The sequence below is a fragment of the Plectropomus leopardus genome, chromosome 3, assembly GCF_008729295.1.
Source record: "Plectropomus leopardus isolate mb chromosome 3, YSFRI_Pleo_2.0, whole genome shotgun sequence".
NCBI classification, from domain to species: domain Eukaryota; kingdom Metazoa; phylum Chordata; class Actinopteri; order Perciformes; family Serranidae; genus Plectropomus; species Plectropomus leopardus.
Window position 1 is genome coordinate 7,096,664 of NC_056465.1, and position 17,002 is coordinate 7,113,665.

At 39.4% G+C, this 17,002-nt stretch overlaps 2 protein-coding genes across 2 annotated transcripts; one reads left to right on the top strand and one right to left on the bottom strand.

The window, feature by feature from the left end:
* Window positions 1-30: 30 nt before the first annotated feature.
* On the bottom strand, window positions 31-7,084 carry bmb (brambleberry). The gene is made up of 13 exons (XM_042483746.1): window positions 7,013-7,084; window positions 5,677-5,939; window positions 4,941-5,069; window positions 4,666-4,851; window positions 4,366-4,588; window positions 3,035-3,151; window positions 2,756-2,935; window positions 1,700-1,906; window positions 1,462-1,612; window positions 892-953; window positions 667-794; window positions 434-555; window positions 31-283 (listed from the first exon to the last, which is right to left on the bottom strand). Exons 2-13 carry the CDS (start codon window positions 5,935-5,937, stop codon window positions 154-156), a joined length of 1,896 nt encoding a protein of 631 aa, XP_042339680.1. The 5' UTR covers window positions 5,938-5,939; window positions 7,013-7,084; the 3' UTR covers window positions 31-153.
* A 354-nt stretch (window positions 7,085-7,438) lies between these two features.
* On the top strand, window positions 7,439-16,714 carry pycr3 (pyrroline-5-carboxylate reductase 3). The gene is made up of 7 exons (XM_042484204.1): window positions 7,439-8,254; window positions 11,938-12,031; window positions 12,116-12,180; window positions 12,769-12,948; window positions 13,052-13,264; window positions 15,690-15,782; window positions 15,920-16,714. Exons 1-7 carry the CDS (start codon window positions 7,808-7,810, stop codon window positions 16,121-16,123), a joined length of 1,296 nt encoding a protein of 431 aa, XP_042340138.1. The 5' UTR covers window positions 7,439-7,807; the 3' UTR covers window positions 16,124-16,714.
* Window positions 16,715-17,002: the final 288 nt, after the last annotated feature.

Here is a 17,002-nt window from a genome sequence, read left to right on the forward strand (position 1 = left end):
CAGTTGATGATAGTTTTTTGCAGAGAAAGCTCTCAAGCAAACAAAAATAGCTCTGAATACACAAAACATGGATTTACTTAAAAATGAACAGTTAAAAACATGGCTATAAAAAAAAATATTTTAAACATTTGTAGTCTTAAAAAAGCTGAAAGCTCATGTAACAACATAGGAGGTGAGCCCTGCTTCATGGACTCTGCAGTACTCCTGTCCCGGCACGGCTCTCTTCTTACAGGCCTTCCCTGTTTTTGTGATACCATTGCACAGCTGACGGCCTGATAGAGAGCTGCCAGGAAACATGGAGAGAGGAAAAAGATGATTTTTTTTTTAAGAAGCAGCAACAGCTGAAAAAAGGTCTAATCAAAACATTTTTTCATAACATACTTGAGTTTTTATGTATATTGCATTGGTGTGATCAGAAAGTCTGAAACCTGACCTGTTGCTGACTACTGATGGGGTCGGACTCGCACTGCGAGAGTCGCTCATAAAATCATGGGAGTCGTTCACGGCATCAAAAACACCTCCCAGGTTCCTTGGGGGCATATCAGCAAGGAGAGCCTATAAAATAAAACCACAACATTTAAAATGGCACCTTTTAAGAGTAAATAAGGAAATGAAAACAGATTTTTAGTCATTATTCACTAAATAACATTCAGTAGATTTGCTCACCGCAGAAAGAACTGGCTGTGGCAGAAGCCTGGGAGTGGAGTGACTGGGGGTTTTGATAATCGGAGTAAACCTGGACTCATATATTGGCTTCCTCTGAGGGGGGGACACTGCGGACACGCCAAGGTTACCTGCACAAAAATAAACCCGTGAGAGCAAATATGAGTAACTCATTCTATTAAGGTGTCACCTGTTTAAGGGAAATATTTTTAAGTATATATTTCAAACCTAAAATGAAGCTGTCCTGATTCAACAGGTCGTCTTGCTCCATGAGGCCATCACTTTCATCTCTGGGGTCAAAAAGAATTAGGAATTTCATCAAATTAACAAACAACAGAGAAATAAGAGCACTTATCTTGGGCATTGTAGCATAATTGTTAAAATTTGTTTTAATGATCACAATTTGTTTAGAAGTTTCAATCTGGATCTGCGTCAACACAGTTCAACAGTTCATCTGAAGATGGTAAGAATAAAAAAAAGAGGTGTCAGAGCTGAAATTATTTGAGAACTGATTAGTTGATCAACAAAATTAATCAGCCAATACTTTGATAATTAATGGTTTGAGTCATTTAAAGCGAAAATGCCATACCTACAAGTATTTTCTGTTTTCTCCTTATATCAATGCAAATCTAATATCTTTGGACTGTTGGGCAGACAAGACAAGACATTTTGGAGATGTCACCTTGGGTTCTGGGAAATTCTACAAAGCATTTTTAATATTTTTTTGATAATACATTGAGAAAATAATAGAGCAGTTTAGTTTTAATAGGAAGTAAATAATGAACTCTGCAGACTCACTTCTGTGGTGTAGAGGATGGTGGATATGATTGGCAGGATGGGACTGACTGCGTCATTGGCTCCACTATTTCACATGGGGCCAGTGGCAGCGGAGCGGCTGGTTTTCCTCTCATTTTGAAGTAGGCCCACAACTGATTCAAAACCCAGTGACCTGCGTGTATGACAAAAACATTATGACAAATACATGGGAAAAGTGCAGCATAGTTTCTGTGTTGAATGAGCTGTTGTAGGTTTGTACCCAGAGAGAGAATGAGCAGCAGCAGGGTGAGGCCGGTGAGATCCAGCGCCGGCTGCTGGTTGACCTCGGCCACTGCATTAAGAGGCACGGTGAGCAGCAGCATGGCTCGAGAGAAACCTGGGCAGCGCAGGAACGTCAGCAGGACTGCGCACAGGACAAAGTAGCTGGTATGTGCAACACATGTCCACATGGCTGTCAGGCTCAAACCTGTAATCACAAGAAACACAAAGGACATCAGATAAAACAGTCAAATCTTGACCATATTTTGGTGGTTTTTGGCATCTCATACTGCAGAGAATGATATTTGGCTGGTTTAATCATCCTAAACGTTGAATGTGGGGTCTGTTACCACACGGTTAGGTCTTGGGTTTTTATGTGCAACTAAAACAGTTAAAGATAGGGGTCGACATATAATCAGCCTGGACGATAATTAAAGCCAACATTTGGCGTTTTCATGATTATCTGTATCAGCGTTTTACAAAATTTGTTAATCAAAAAGAGCAAAGAACGTGTCAGCATGGGCAGAACTTTTACTTTGTAAAACCTTAGGTTTTTTGTTGTTTTTTTTTTTTTTAATTTTCACTGATTTTTACCATTAAAGTTCCTGGGAACTTGCTGCATATGATGTTGAAGGTTTCAATTTTGATTAAAAAATTCCCAAATGCATTCATACAAAGTTTTGGTGCTGCAGTTTGTCATATTCCAAATTCTAAACATTGACAGAAAGTTTTTCATTTTTTATTGTTAATGCATATCAGTGCCACACACTGGTTATTGATCTCATGAACTACTAATAATCGGTAGCAGCCCTGAAGTACCAATATTGGTCAACCCTTAGTTGAAAAGTCAAATTTTTGGGCCAATTTGAAACACTTAGGTGATTAATTTTCTGTTGATCAATTAATCATTTCACCTCAGTGTTCGTTGTATTTTTCCACTGGTCATTACAGATGTCTAAACTAAAAAAAACAAACGAAGAAAATAATTTGTAGTATAGCATGACAAATGTGGATGTACTTTGTACTTGGTCACTGCACTGAGAGTGTAATGTCTCACCTGCCCAGCCCAGGTAGCCCTGGATCATGTGCAGCCTCTCCTCAATCCGGCTCTGCATGTTATCCAGGAAGTGCAGTGTGGCTCCCAGGGTGCTGTTCATGCGCTCCAGTTTGTTCATGAGGTCAGTGTAGTACTGTGAGGTCTGGTCCTGGTACTGCAGAAACTCCATCATACTGTGGTCTGATTAGCCACAGAGGAAGGTAAATAAAAATCAAATGCTGCACTGATTTTAAAAACAAGTTTGAAAAAGGTGACATTGTGATGCTCCGTTTTGATTACCAATCTTTTGGTGGATGTCCTGAGCTTGGTGTCTGACATCTGCGAGGTCCTTAACGATCGCCTTGTGGCTGTCCTGCACCTCTGAGCCCTGGATCTGCAGATGCTCGCTCACATTCTCTAAAGGGGAAACAGAAAGCCAGGCAGGAGGTGATAAACAGCACTTCATGCTAAATGATGTGACATAGCTGAATTTACACGGAGTGTTTTTTTCTCTAACTACGAATGCGAATTATAGCTCAGTATTTTATTTACCCACAGCCAGCAGGAACTGTGCATCTACCTCTAACTCACCTAGCACCACTGAGTTAGCTGATATTACAGCTCATCTGAGGAGGACGCCATTAATGTTGACGTCTCGCTCTGCCATGAGCACAAGCCTCTCAGCCATGAGTAGATGCACGCTTCCTTCTGAGCAGCGTTACTGCTGGTGAGTATAGTTTGGTAGAAAGAAACTGCTGACAACAAAGTAGGAATTATCTTAAGTGACCACGTCATGATTCCTGGAAAGAGACGTTGCTGTTGAGTTTTTAAAATTTATTTTTTCAGGTGCTTTGAGCAGTCGAGTGCCAACCAATTCGTCAACACTCTGCAAGTCACACCAAAACAATCTGGACTGATTAATAGCACTACAGGTGAGACGGAAAACATGTATTTTTGATTTTAGGTTGAACAGTCCCTTGAACTTTACTTTCTCTGTCATTAGATTAATACTGAAAAATTGATGAAAAGATTTCAATTGGATTTGGAACAAATTTAACCCTTTGAAACCTGAAAGAGAGTAATGAGCAACTTCACAAGAAATACCTGAAAATTAGCATGAAATAACCAAAAAGTAACAAGAAAATTATTTGAAAGTAGCACAAAAAAGTTAAAGAACAAAAAGAAAATTCCATGAAAAAAGTACTAATACAAAAAATATAAATGTTTTTTTCCTGTAGACTAATTGTAAATATATAATTATAAGTTATATCATATTTCTGACACCCCCCCCAAGTTGTTAATTTTGTATTGTTTTTCTTTCTTTTTGAAGCTAATTTTCAGGTAATTTTTGTCATCTTTTACACTTTTTTTTGCAGTTTGCAGGACGTTTCATGCCAATTGTCTTATTTCCTTTTTTACTATGTTTTGTAAACAAATCAACCCAATTTTCCCCCTTCATAAAAGTTAAAATGCTTGTGAAAGGTGTTGGACTGCGGCACAAGAAATATGCTGCATTCAAGACGTCAATCCAGGTTTCAAAGTGTTAAACATGGTACATATTTAAACATTTCTGTTTACATTTTCTCATGAACTAGTGTATTTATGAAATAAATACTTGTGTATGCTCTCACCCATTCTCTTTGTAATGCCCTGAATGAGCTGCGCTACCAGTTCCTGTCCAGAGGCGATGAGGGCTTTCTCCTGGCCCAGGCGCTCCAGGTTGTCCCTCAGTGAAGTCTCCATGTGCTCCTGGCCCTCATACAGTTTGTCCTGTTGGGACTGCAGAGCACTGTGACCGTGCAGCAGCTTGTCCAAGGAGGCTGCGGTCAGTTCCTTCAGTTCCAGCTGGCCCTCCTGTCAGAAAACACCACCATCAGAGCTCAATCAACCTGCTCTGTGCACATGAAGGTAAAAGGTAAAGTGAGGTCTACCTTCAGGTCCTTCATTGCACTGAGTTGGCTTGTGGCTGTGGAGATGAGAGCGTTGACAGTGTGCTCAGCTCTGCGCCGGAAGAGCTGCTGGCGAGTTGCGTAGCAAACGGAGCGTGCTCTGTTGCTCACGATGTGGTAAGCATTCCATGTGTCTGAATCCATGTCGGCTGTACACTCTTTTATAGTCTGGAACACCAAAATGTGATTAAAACAGCTCCATTCACACCACACACACTCATCTTTTGAACCCCTTTATCACAACTTTATTATTTTACCATTTCCTCTGTACATGGAAAGGTCTGGCGCCCCTCGATCTCTGCCTGACAGTTAAACAGCACGACTCCGAGCTTTGCAAGCTGCTCCTCTGGGAGGCTTTCACAGCTCGCCTTCAGCCGAGCGACCACCTGTAACACAGCACATGGCTTTATGCAGATGTCAGAGACAAACCAGTGGAAGTGTACCAGTGCTGCTGGGACCATGCTATGGCAAACAAAGCTGTGAAGACTGCAACCATTTGATGAAAATATGTAAAAGGGGCAAGTCTTCACAGCGGTGTTTCTTACCTTTTCTGGAATGTTATTGCATTTTTAGTCTCAAAACATCTCATGCCAGATCTCAGTTTGTCATTATTTAAAAAGATCTACCACAAAATTAGGAAAAATCCAAAACATTCGCTGGTTCCAATATTTGAAATGTGAAGATTTTCTGCTTTTCTCTATTTCGCAAATTGAACTGTTTTGGGTTTTGGACTGTTGGTCAGTCGAAACAAGCAACTGGAAGACATAGCCTTAGTTTTTTTTTTTTTTTTTTTTTTTTAGGAAATTGTGATGAGAATTTTATTATTCTCTGATATTTTATTAACTATTTGATTGATCGATCAAGGACAGTTGTTAGATTAGTTAATTACTAAAAATGATTGGTTAGTTGCAGCCGTACATCACGCAAACACAAAAAAACCCCTGACTCTAAGAAGCTGAACCAAAGACTGAAAAGCCCTGAATTTTGTTTTACCCTGTAATGACAGCTGTCTAATGGGCTGAGCTCCATTTGCTTTGCCTCGGCCAAAAACTTCTCATCTGCAGTAGCCATCTCGAACTGAGCATCGTTTGCAAGAAGTGCTGGAACTTCTGCTGCAGGCGGAGGAGCTGGTGCCGCTGCTGGAGGTGCAGCCGTCCCCTTCAGCCACTCAAACAGCCCGCTGACTGCAGGACACTGACAGGCCAGCATGCTGATCAGCAGGAAATTCAGGTGATGGATCAGGAAACGAGCCATGTCTGGACCAGAGCACAAACTTGATCATGCACGAATTACTAAATGGGTTTACCACACACGACCTGGGGCCCCAAAGTTTCAGTGGCCCCCAGGTCTTCACCTATAAAATGTCACCCAAAGAGACATGCCAACCCAGAAAGGACTCAGAAAGGAAATTATGGCAAAGAAACATAGAGCAACTCTACAGAGACACAAAAGAGCTACAAGGAGATGGAAAACAAGATGACTACAGAGAAATGCAAAACAACCACGAGACAGAAAACAACTTAAAAGACACATAAAGCACCCCCAAAGACACTCAAATCAACTGCAAAAAGACAAAATGATCATAAAAAACAAAGATGTGTAGCAATTCAATGTTTGACATTCTCTACAACATATCTGACCGTTTCAGTGTGTAACTCCTGCTTCCCTTTACTTACTTTTATCAAGTATGTCGCTAGATGGCGACAAAAACATGCAAGTAGCCTATGTTTGATTGACTGAAAATGTACATGCATTCTTCTTCCTTTTCTGTCCTATATACATTTATTGAGTCCTGGAAAATCATGCACGGTGGCCATAACTGTATCCATGACGCAATAATTCAAACTTTCATTCATTTTTTCATGTATGTTTGAATTATTAGTACCACACTGAGGCTTGCCCAGGCATGTCTGCTGAGCTGCACTGATGCTCCATCTCTCTACCATGATCTATGCAAGATTAACATCCTCATTTCTGCAGTACACTGCGTTGATGAGGAAAAGACGCGACAACGTTTGTGTCAAAAATGGAAACGTTTTAATATGTCTGTTTTAAACAGACATTTAAATCTAGCTGGACGCTATTTTAACTCAGTTCTTTGGTCTGTTCACTCATGCCTTCTTTGGCGTGCAAAAGAACAAACAAGGGAACTAATTTAACTATTGAATAATGAATTTAAGCACATTGAAACCACCAATTTGTCACAGCAATATATACGATTACAATAACTATATAACTATAACTATATATATTTTAAAAAAACATTTAACTTGCCATTCAATGCACGCATAATTAAACGTAAAAAAATAAATTTTGCTAAATCAAGTACCTGTTCAACTTTGAAAGACCTTGTTGGTGCTGTCTCCCTCTCACAGCTGATCGAAATGACAGCTAATTGTTTGTCCAGCACCTCTCCGCCCTAAAGGACTGACACAGCCAATGGCATTACTCGCATTTTTGAGGGGGGCGGGCGTTGGGTGTGTTCGATTTATTTCACGGGTGAAACGGGTTGATATATTGTGCGGACTCGTTTGGAATGTCTAGTCGAGGATGCCGACGTCGCCGCCCACCTGGTGCAGTAGGACAAGAGATTGAAAACAAACCCACCGATAGTTCACTGGGACTCCGCTGGTTGGTTTCGTGGACGCTCCGAGTGTTTCCGACCTGACAGACAGTTTTAATTAAACCACCCTTTGAGTTTTACTTTACGTCGGACGTCAGCAAATCTGAAAAACATCAGGTGAATAAATCTCCTAGCACCAACGTTAGCCGATGTTATTGACAGCATCGCCTCACACCGTGTTTATGTCACTCCGTGTTATTTTATGGTTGTCCAGTCAACAAATAACACGTGCATTGTATTTCTAATCTAATCTGTGCTGGATTATTTTCTAGCTATCCCTAGCTAGATGCAGCAGCAGGGCTGATTTTCTGCTATCGTGGTTTTTAAAATACGGGATTTTAAAGCATTTTGTCGGCACGCTTTTTACGACCCGTAGGCTAAGATTTAAACTAGCAGCAGCACCTGCCACACTAGACATGCTAGCACCTAATTAGCAACCTAGCCGTGTGAACATTGTGGGCTAACGTTCACTAGCCGCCGAGCTAGCTAGTTGCTACAACAATGGACGACTCTGGCATCAAGAAGCAGAACTGGGACGTGAAGGAGACGGAGTTGTTTCTGGAAATTCTCAAGGAGCTGGACATGAAGAAATGCTTAGACGGGAGGAAAGTGAGGAATAACAAACTCTTCAAGGTGGCGCACAGGAGGATGACAGCGGCCGGCTATCACAGATCTGTGGACCAATTGAAGTTTCGCTGGAAACTTCTCAAAAGTGCGTATTACAAGTGCAAGAGAGAACCCAACTCCCCTGCACCGACCAAAATACAAGGCTGGTGGCGGTACGAGAAGACAATGATAGCTATCATGGAGTCCAGACACCCTCTGGTCGGATCTGGGGTGAACTCTGACAGGAATGATGAGGTGACAGAAGACTCGGATGGAGAAGCATCCATGCTGCACTGGCCGCAGCCCTGCCCGGACAATACCAGCCAGACCCTGGATTTAATTGTAGGGGTGACACCGTGGATGCGATGTAGTCTTGTCATTAGATTATAACCGTGATTTAATTTCCTCCGTGTGTCTAGATGCATGCATTTATTACCCAACTGTGTCCCTAATGTAAATATGTCTATGGGTTGTACTGATGTACACTCACTTACAAGGTGCACCTGACTAAAATTTAGGCGGTCAAATACAAAAGTCCTGCAATAAATCAATGACCGTTATAATGTTTTACAGAGGTGTTAATTCGACTTCATTGTTATTTGGGAGCGTGTATTGGTGTTGCGCTTTGCTATAATGAGAGATGTTTTTTATATTCTGTCCACCCTGTTTATATCTGTATGGGTAGAATAAATATTGGAAACTTCCATAACGCAATATAGGTAAGAATCACCCGAGGCCCCCTCATACATTATTGTCACAATAGTTAGATCATGATACAATGTTATTGTGATTTTATTTGTTTTGCAATATTCCTTGATTTTGAGTAACATGCATTGAGATTAATACAGTTTTTCAACTGCACATTAAGGAAAATATATTTTTTAAACATCTGTGTTCTCTATAAGATGACATTTTAGTTCCACTTCAGTTATTTTTATTGCAGCAACATGTATCTTAGATTTAATTATTCGAGTAGGATACAAAAAGCATAATTTGTATTTAAAACTTAAATAATTTTATACAACAAAATATTGATGCATCAATGTATCAATTAGCATGTCCTCACAAAATTTCACTTTTTTTTCTGTCGTCCCATAACCCAGTATGACATGATATGGCTTTGTTTTATCTTTGTAGTTAAACAGCTAGTGTTTTTGAAAATGAGATGTGTCTTTTACAAGAGAGAACTTGTGCACAAATTAAGTCTTCAGTTTGAGCATTTCACATAGACATTCACAACACACAGATACAACATACATTGGTTCAAAGCAATCCCAAGTGCCATTTAAAAATCCTTGAATCTAAAATTGTAAAGTCTTTAATTGAAAAGAGAATTCATAAACTATAACCTCTAAAAAGACTATGAAGTTGAATCAACACCATTTCAAGAAACAAAACAAAAAGTGAATATTGTAACCTTGATGAAGGAAGGATTTATTGCAGGGCTGATGTTTTCATCTGCATTAGTCTGACCTGGGACCAAATAAAGTGGCAATTTAATGTACTTTTACTGAGTATAAAACTGCTGCAGCAACATATGACCATCCACTGGTGCAAAAAAATTGCAATGTCTGTTGGTCTGTGGCATTTATTCTTTCATTGCCCGATGGTTTCCTTTTAAATCTCTTAAAATATAGGGTTCCCACAGTCATGGAAAACCTGGAAAAAGCATGTAGTGAAAATCATCACAAGATTTAGAAATTTCATGGGATTTTGTTGTGTGTAATGAAATAATAACAATAATCTTCCGTGGTAACCTTCCATGTAATTTAACAAAATGGCAAATTTATTTTCTGAAGTTTGTGGCGTACATAGAAAATATGCGTCAGTGTGTGACAATGTTTTATTTACCATCACATACGTTTACTTCTCCCTCTGTTCCATCTCTCCATCCATGTATGTCAGCTTGCTAAAATGATGTTTAAATTGAGTTTGAATCTTACATCTTTGAAAAATCTTAGGCAAGTAGGATATGTTTTTTTTTTCTTTATTATGGCTCATGGAAAGGTTTAGAAATTTTGTCCATGAAAATGGACAAAATTTCATTTTCCTGAAATTTTGATGTTCTTGTGTTTCAAATACATCGGGGGGGGGGGGGTCTGGCACCGTGTGGTTCCTAGAGCACCTCCTCTTTTTGCATTCTTCATATGGGATGGAAATAAAGTAACGCTGGTTCAGCACGTCGATCAAAGGTCCATAGGTGTAAAGCAGAAAGCCCTCCACATTAAGGATGTGAGTCTCCTCTTCCACATGGTCAGACTTTAGGACGATCTTGGTGTCCAGGGTGTTGTTGACACCATGAGACTTCTCAAACTTCATTGAGCCATGTATAGATTGTACTCACCATGGCGTGGGAACCCTTAATGTGGCAAAAGTGTAGGAACGTGCTCATCATAACCTCTCAAGCATCATACAAACTAAAGAAAAACAGAACATCCTCACATTTGACCAGCTAGAACAAATGTTTGGGATTGTACCAAAACAAATGATCAACTACCAGAGCAGTTACGGATACATTTTCTGTCATTTGACAGATACGGATACCTTGATGCCTCGTCTTTATTTACTGTATATGCATTTCAGATATCTGATTGCTTTTGGCTCTTTTCTGAAACATCATGTAACCGGGTCAAGTGAAAAATCAAATGTAGAGGCAGATTTACTGATCTCTGCTGCAGTAACCAGCTTTGCGGGCCCTGTAAACTCTTATCTGGGTTAAGGATGCAGTTGCATGACAAAAAGACCCAGGAGGGAAACTACACTGTGGCTGCAGTTATGGGGGGAGGGGGAGAAATCTGATTACTGACCAACTGTCACCTAGGATTTTACATGTTATCTGATTTCTTTCCTTAATCTGATTTCTGGCAGTAATCAGATTTGTTGTGTGCATGTTAACAGTGTCTGCTATCTCAATGCATCTCTCTGTTGCTATACGGTGCTGATGCATCGACACCAATGGCCTCTGGCTACATGATATACAAGAGTCCCAAACCTACTGTACGCATTTTACAGGAGGTTAAACAGCACAGTAGCACGGCTGTGTCACAATACTTCATTTTGTGAATTTTTGTGAAATCCACTGAAGTGTTGTAAGCATATGCACTGGGTGCAGTTAAAGTGCTGTTTTTCAGTTTTCTTTTAAAGTGGTTTTGCACACATTTAAATGTCAGAGTGAAGCAGATATGTCTCCTTTACCTCAGATATTTTTCTGGTCCGGAGATTTTTTTAAACTGCAGTTAAAAAAAAATTAAGAATGAATTACGGGATATTTTATGATTGAACAGTGGCATGCCATTACGGTTGAAAAACTAAGACTGGATGCTGTTACATCTTGTCTTAGCGGTCTGTAAAATTTGGAAAAAGTGAAACACCTCAATACACGAAAGAAAATATAGTTTTAAGGCAATGTTTTTTGATTCAATTATAGAGATATTTTGATCACAGATGATTGATTGTCTTTAGTGCTGCAACTAACAGTTACTTTCCACTATCAAGGTAGCCAATTATTTTCTAAATTCATCATTTTGTCTATAAATTGTCAGAAAATATTGAAAATGACAGTTATAATTTCTGTCTTGCCATAGTGAGGTATTTTAATCACTTGTTTTATTTGACCAACAGACCAAAAACCCAAAGACACAAATTTTAATATCAGACACAACAAAGAAACGCATGAAATCCTGACATTGGAGAAGCTGGAACCAGTGACTTTTTAACATATTTGCTTAAAAAGTAACTAAAACAATAAATAATAATAATAATCAAATTATCAAAATAGTTGCGGAATAATTCTCTTGATCAACTAATCAATTAATTGACTAATCTTTGCAGCTTTAAACACTTGCAGTAGTACAGTATGTGCGTGGTAATATGTGATACCGTTGTCACTATGGAAAATGTGTCATGATGGTATTGAGTTGTAGGTTGTTCCTGTGATTCACACCCTATCTTTTAGTGTGTGGTTAAACTTTGACGTACCATGGTGTTGATGTTTCAACTCAAATCTGATTTCTCCTGTCCCTTAGATCAAAATGGACCCTGAGATGGACTCACAGCTCAAGATTGGCTTTATTGGTGCGGGGAACATGGCCTTCGGCATCGCAAAGGGCATCTTGTCTGGTGAGTCAGGAGAAAGACATTGAAACAGAAGCTGAGGGGTTTTAATTAAAGCTGTTAACAGCCTCTTTTGTGTTCCCATTAAAGGAAACGTTCTTCCTGTAAATGTCAAAGTGAGTGCACCGTCCTCCAGGAACATGGGACGCTTTCAGGTACTGTTTTCCTCCGTCTTTTTCTACTTTTTTGTCGGTTCTCAGAGGAATGGGTTGGATTGTAGTGCAGTGAGCAGTTTTACTAAGAATCACGGTTACTGTTTGTAAGATCAGGTTAATTGTTAATGGATAAGTATCCTGCAAACTGGTCCATTGTAATGCTGACCTTATTATGTAGCTGCAATGTCCTGCAGTTTTCAATGTTTGTGCACATGTAATCATTTCAAGGTATAAATTGTTAATGCCCATGCAGAAATTAGCAGCTTGTGTCCTCAAATTAGAGGTGATTTTGTGAGTACATTTTTTGTTTTAAGTGTACATTAGTTAACAGAAAATAATGTTAAACAACCTGAAAACCTGGGGTGCCTGGTGGCTCAGTGGATAGAGTTTTGACTGTTAAAATGACTTGACACTAATGATATGAATAAATGTTAAAATAAGAATGTGACACACAAATGATCTGTTCTGATAAAGGTATGCTGTTCATTCTTCTTCACCTGGCAGCAAGGACTGATTTTGTGTGTTGCCATGTGCAGGTGGACATTTTTTTTTTTTTTTGTTAATAACATCCCTTCTGTTGGCTTTCAGGAGCTCGGGATCGCCGTCACACATTCCAACATAGAGGTGGTGTGCGGATCAGATGTGGTCTTTGTAGCAGTCAAACCTCACCTGGTTCCACAAGTTGTCAATGAGATCTCGCCACACGTCACTGACCGACACATTATCGTGTCTGTTGCAGCGGGTGTAACACTGGCAACACTGGAGGAGGTGAGAGCCCATGAGTGATGGTTTTTCCAAAGCAAATTGTGTTTTTTTTTTTTTTTTGGTGATCTAAAGATGAATAATGTTTTCTTCCTATTTCTATTCCAAGCTCCTGCCAGAGAATTCAGTTGCCATCAGACTGATGCCAAATCTGCCATGTTTAGTTCAGGAGGGGGCTCTCCTGTTTGCACGGGGATCCCATGCAAAACAGGAGGATGGAGCGCTTCTTCGCTCCTTGTTGCATCGCTGTGGTTTGGTGGAGGAGGGACCTGAGGCCTGGATCGATATCCACACTGGACTGAGTGGGAGTGGAGTTGCTTTTGTGAGTATTACAAACGTAGATGGCGGGGTTTGTTTAGAAGGAAGTCTGTTTAACTGCTTGAGGACTATTGTAATATGACTTTCTCAAAACAAACAAGATAATGTTGATTGATAAAATAATTCAGGCATGTAATTTAATTATTAAGTTAATATGACAGAAAATAGTGAAATCTGTTATTCGACAAACTTTCTTTTAAAACATGCTGTAGTGTTTTAGATTTCTGTTTTCCCTCCATCTTCACACTGGTTTTAACTCATTTCACTACAGCATGAATGTCACCTTTGTGGGACTTTAAAGTTCACAAAGTTCACAAATCACAATGAATACTAGATCTGCTTTTATGGCCAAGGCAAATTACTGTTAAAAGTAAGTTCCTCCTAGCAAAAACAAAAAAAAAAACAAAAAAACAAAACAAAAGGCAGGCTCTGAACTCCATAATGATAGGCAGAACGGCTCTGTCTATTTCTTGAAAATGCCCTCTTCAGCAACTAAATCCAAGCATGTAGTTAAAATATTTTTTAGCCCCTATTCCTCATTCTACATAATACAAAAATAGAATCTCTATAGATGGTATACACGGTTCACACGCTAAAACACAAAATACAAAAAACTAAAAAGACCTTAAAAGTCAGATAAAACTTTATACTTGCCTATCAGAAGCACAAGCTCCTTGCTTTGGCCTATACTTAGTATCCTCAGTGGATTACAGATTCAGTCAGTCTCAGAAACAAAATATCAACTCTTAACAGATACAGTTCTGATTCCAAAAAATGGCAGGCTGTGTAAAACAGAATCAGGGATTTGCAAATCTTTTTCAACAGATATTCAATTGAATACAGTACAAAGACGAGATATTTAATGTTCAAACTGACTGACTATGAGCATTTTGGAACTTGGGACACTATTTTTTAAAGTTTTAAAAGTGCTTTTTTTTTTTTTTTTACCCATTCTTGCTTGATGAACAACTTCAGTTGCTCAAAAGTCCGGGATCTCAGTTGTTGTATTTTGTGCTTCATTATGTGCCACACATTTTCGTTGGAAGACAGTTCAGTCTAGTACCTGCACTGTTAAACTACAAAGCCACACAGCTGCAACACCTGCAGAGTGTTGCTTTGCATTGTCTTGCTAGAGTAAGCAGGGATGTCCCTGAAAGAGACGTCCTGTGGATGGCATCATATGTTGCTCCAAAACCTGTATATACCTTTCAGCATTCTGGTGCCTTTATAGATGAGCAAGTTAACCATGATGCCATGGGCACTAATACACAGTCACACCATCACAGATGCTGTCTTTTGAACTTTGTGCTGGTAGCAGTTTGGATGATCCTTTTCTCTTTTAGCCCTGAAGACGTGACATCTATGATTTCTAAAAACAATCCGAAATGTGGACTCATCAGACCACAGCACACTTTTCCACCTTGTGAGTCTTAACTTGCAATTGTAGATGCAGTGATGAACTGTGTTTACCAACAATGTTTTTCCAAAGTGTTCCCAAGTCCATGTTGTAATATCCTTTATACGATCATGTTGGTTTTTAATTCAGTGTTGCCTCAGAGGTCAAAGGTCATGAGCATTTAAAGGGGAGTAATAGCCATGCCTTGACATGAAATCTCAAACTATGTTGCTGTATTTATCAAATTAGCTAAAGCTAATATTTTATTGTTATTTATTATATATATATATATATATATATATATATATTATTTTTTTTTCTTTGCTAACTAGTCATCAAAAACATAATGTGCCCAGCATGCCTGTTGCTGCTAGCTGGTAGCTGCATGCCCTGTGGGTGGGCCAGGTGACCGTCACAACATGTACTGAAATCCTGTTATGTATTACTCCTTTCAAGTGGATTTCTCAGTTCCGCAAGAAAGGACTTAAGAAGTAAGAAAGGTAGGACAGTTTTCCTGTCCCGGTCATGATGCTTTAATCTGTTACCAGTTTACCTGTTTACCTGTGGAATGGTCCAAACGGGTGTTTTTTTTTTTTTTTAGCATTCCACAATTTTCCCAGTCTTTTGTTGCCCCCGTTTCAACTTTTTTGGAACATTTTGCAGGCATCAAATTCAGAATGAGCATATACTTACAAAAAACAAAGTTTATCAGTTTGAATATTAAATATTTTGTCTCTATACTGTATTTGATCAAACATTTTTTTTACGTTTTACACAGCGTTCCAACTATTTTGGAGTACATGTTTCTCCTCTGTGAGAATCATACTAACAGTGATGGGCCCTTTGATGAATGACCTATTTCAGGGAAGGTCAGAAAAGTATGTTAAATATATTTAAGACACTACTTTGTCAGCCTTATGGTATATTTATTGAATTGTTTATTTTGCACTAATTAAAGAGTGGTGATGAAAGTACGTTTTTTGAAGCGCTCTGTGTAGCTTTTGACTCTGATGCATGTGACCCCTCTCTGCAGGTGTATCTGTTTGCTGAAGCGCTGGCAGAAGGAGCTGTAAAAATGGGAATGCCAAGTGCTCTGGCACACAGCATCGCATCCCAGACTGTTCTGGTCAGTTACACCGTAGTGACGTGCAATTTTATCTTTGCTTAGAATGCTTTTCTTTAAAATTGTATTACATTTTCTGTATGCCAGCACAGTGTTTGAACCCACCATCATTAATTTAGTTTCTGTTCCATCTGTCGCAGGGTGCTGGGAGATTGTTACGGGAGTCCGGGAAGCATCCGGCGCAGCTCCGCTCGGAGGTGTGTACCCCAGGTGGAACAACCATCTATGGGCTTCACACCCTGGAGCAGGGCGGTGTGAGGGCGTCCACTATGAGCGCTGTGCAGTCTGCCACAGAGAGAGCCAGGGAGCTCGGCCAAAAATCAGCAGCAGGATCCAGGAAATGACGGCTGCCATTTGCCTTTAATAACCACTCAATGGACTTAATTCAAGCCTAACAACAAACTGACTTTTTGGCTCGACATCACAATGGAACACCATGGAACACAAAGACAAAGCAACACTTTTTTTTTTCATTACCTCCCTTTTTATTTTCCTTAAACAATCGCGGTTCACATTTCTTCTTTTCCATGTCTGTGATCAGAGGGATTTGCTGTGAGCAAAAAGGAAATATGGCTAAATCTATTGTTACATGCACAACAATAATCCATTCCTTTCTGATTTAGGCAATACTTTTATTTTAGTCACGTTTATTGAGGACCATTTTATCCTGTGAGCCTGTCAATGCGTAATGTAGAAAGGGAGACTTCAGTCATTAATCAATAACACTCGGTTGCATTAATCAGTCCAAGAAGCAGCTTGTATAATAATGCCTTATGAGCCATGATTGGGTTATCATGTGCATGTAATGTGGAGTACAGAATGGAAGTCAAATGTATGGATGTATTTAATTATATTAAAATATAGTATTTAATATTTGGCCAAATGAAATGTCAAACCTAAATTTGGGATAATTAAAGACTGATTGTGATTGGGCAGCAGTTGATAGTTTCTGTTCCAGGTGTAGTTAACACATCTAGTTGCAGATCCATGATGCCGTGTGTAGAATGGGTTTTCTTAAAGTGTACTGTGAACTGGACCCCTTTGTGCATTGCCTTATTTTTGTTGGCCTTTGGAAGCTCAAATTCTCCGTGAGTAGAAACAGTATGAAGATTCACAAATCGAGTAGATAAATTGCAGTAAACAGTGGATCCTAAAAGGACTAAACTCTTACTTGACAGCAAAAAAATGGCAAACCTGTGCGATAAATGGATGGGCAATGTGCA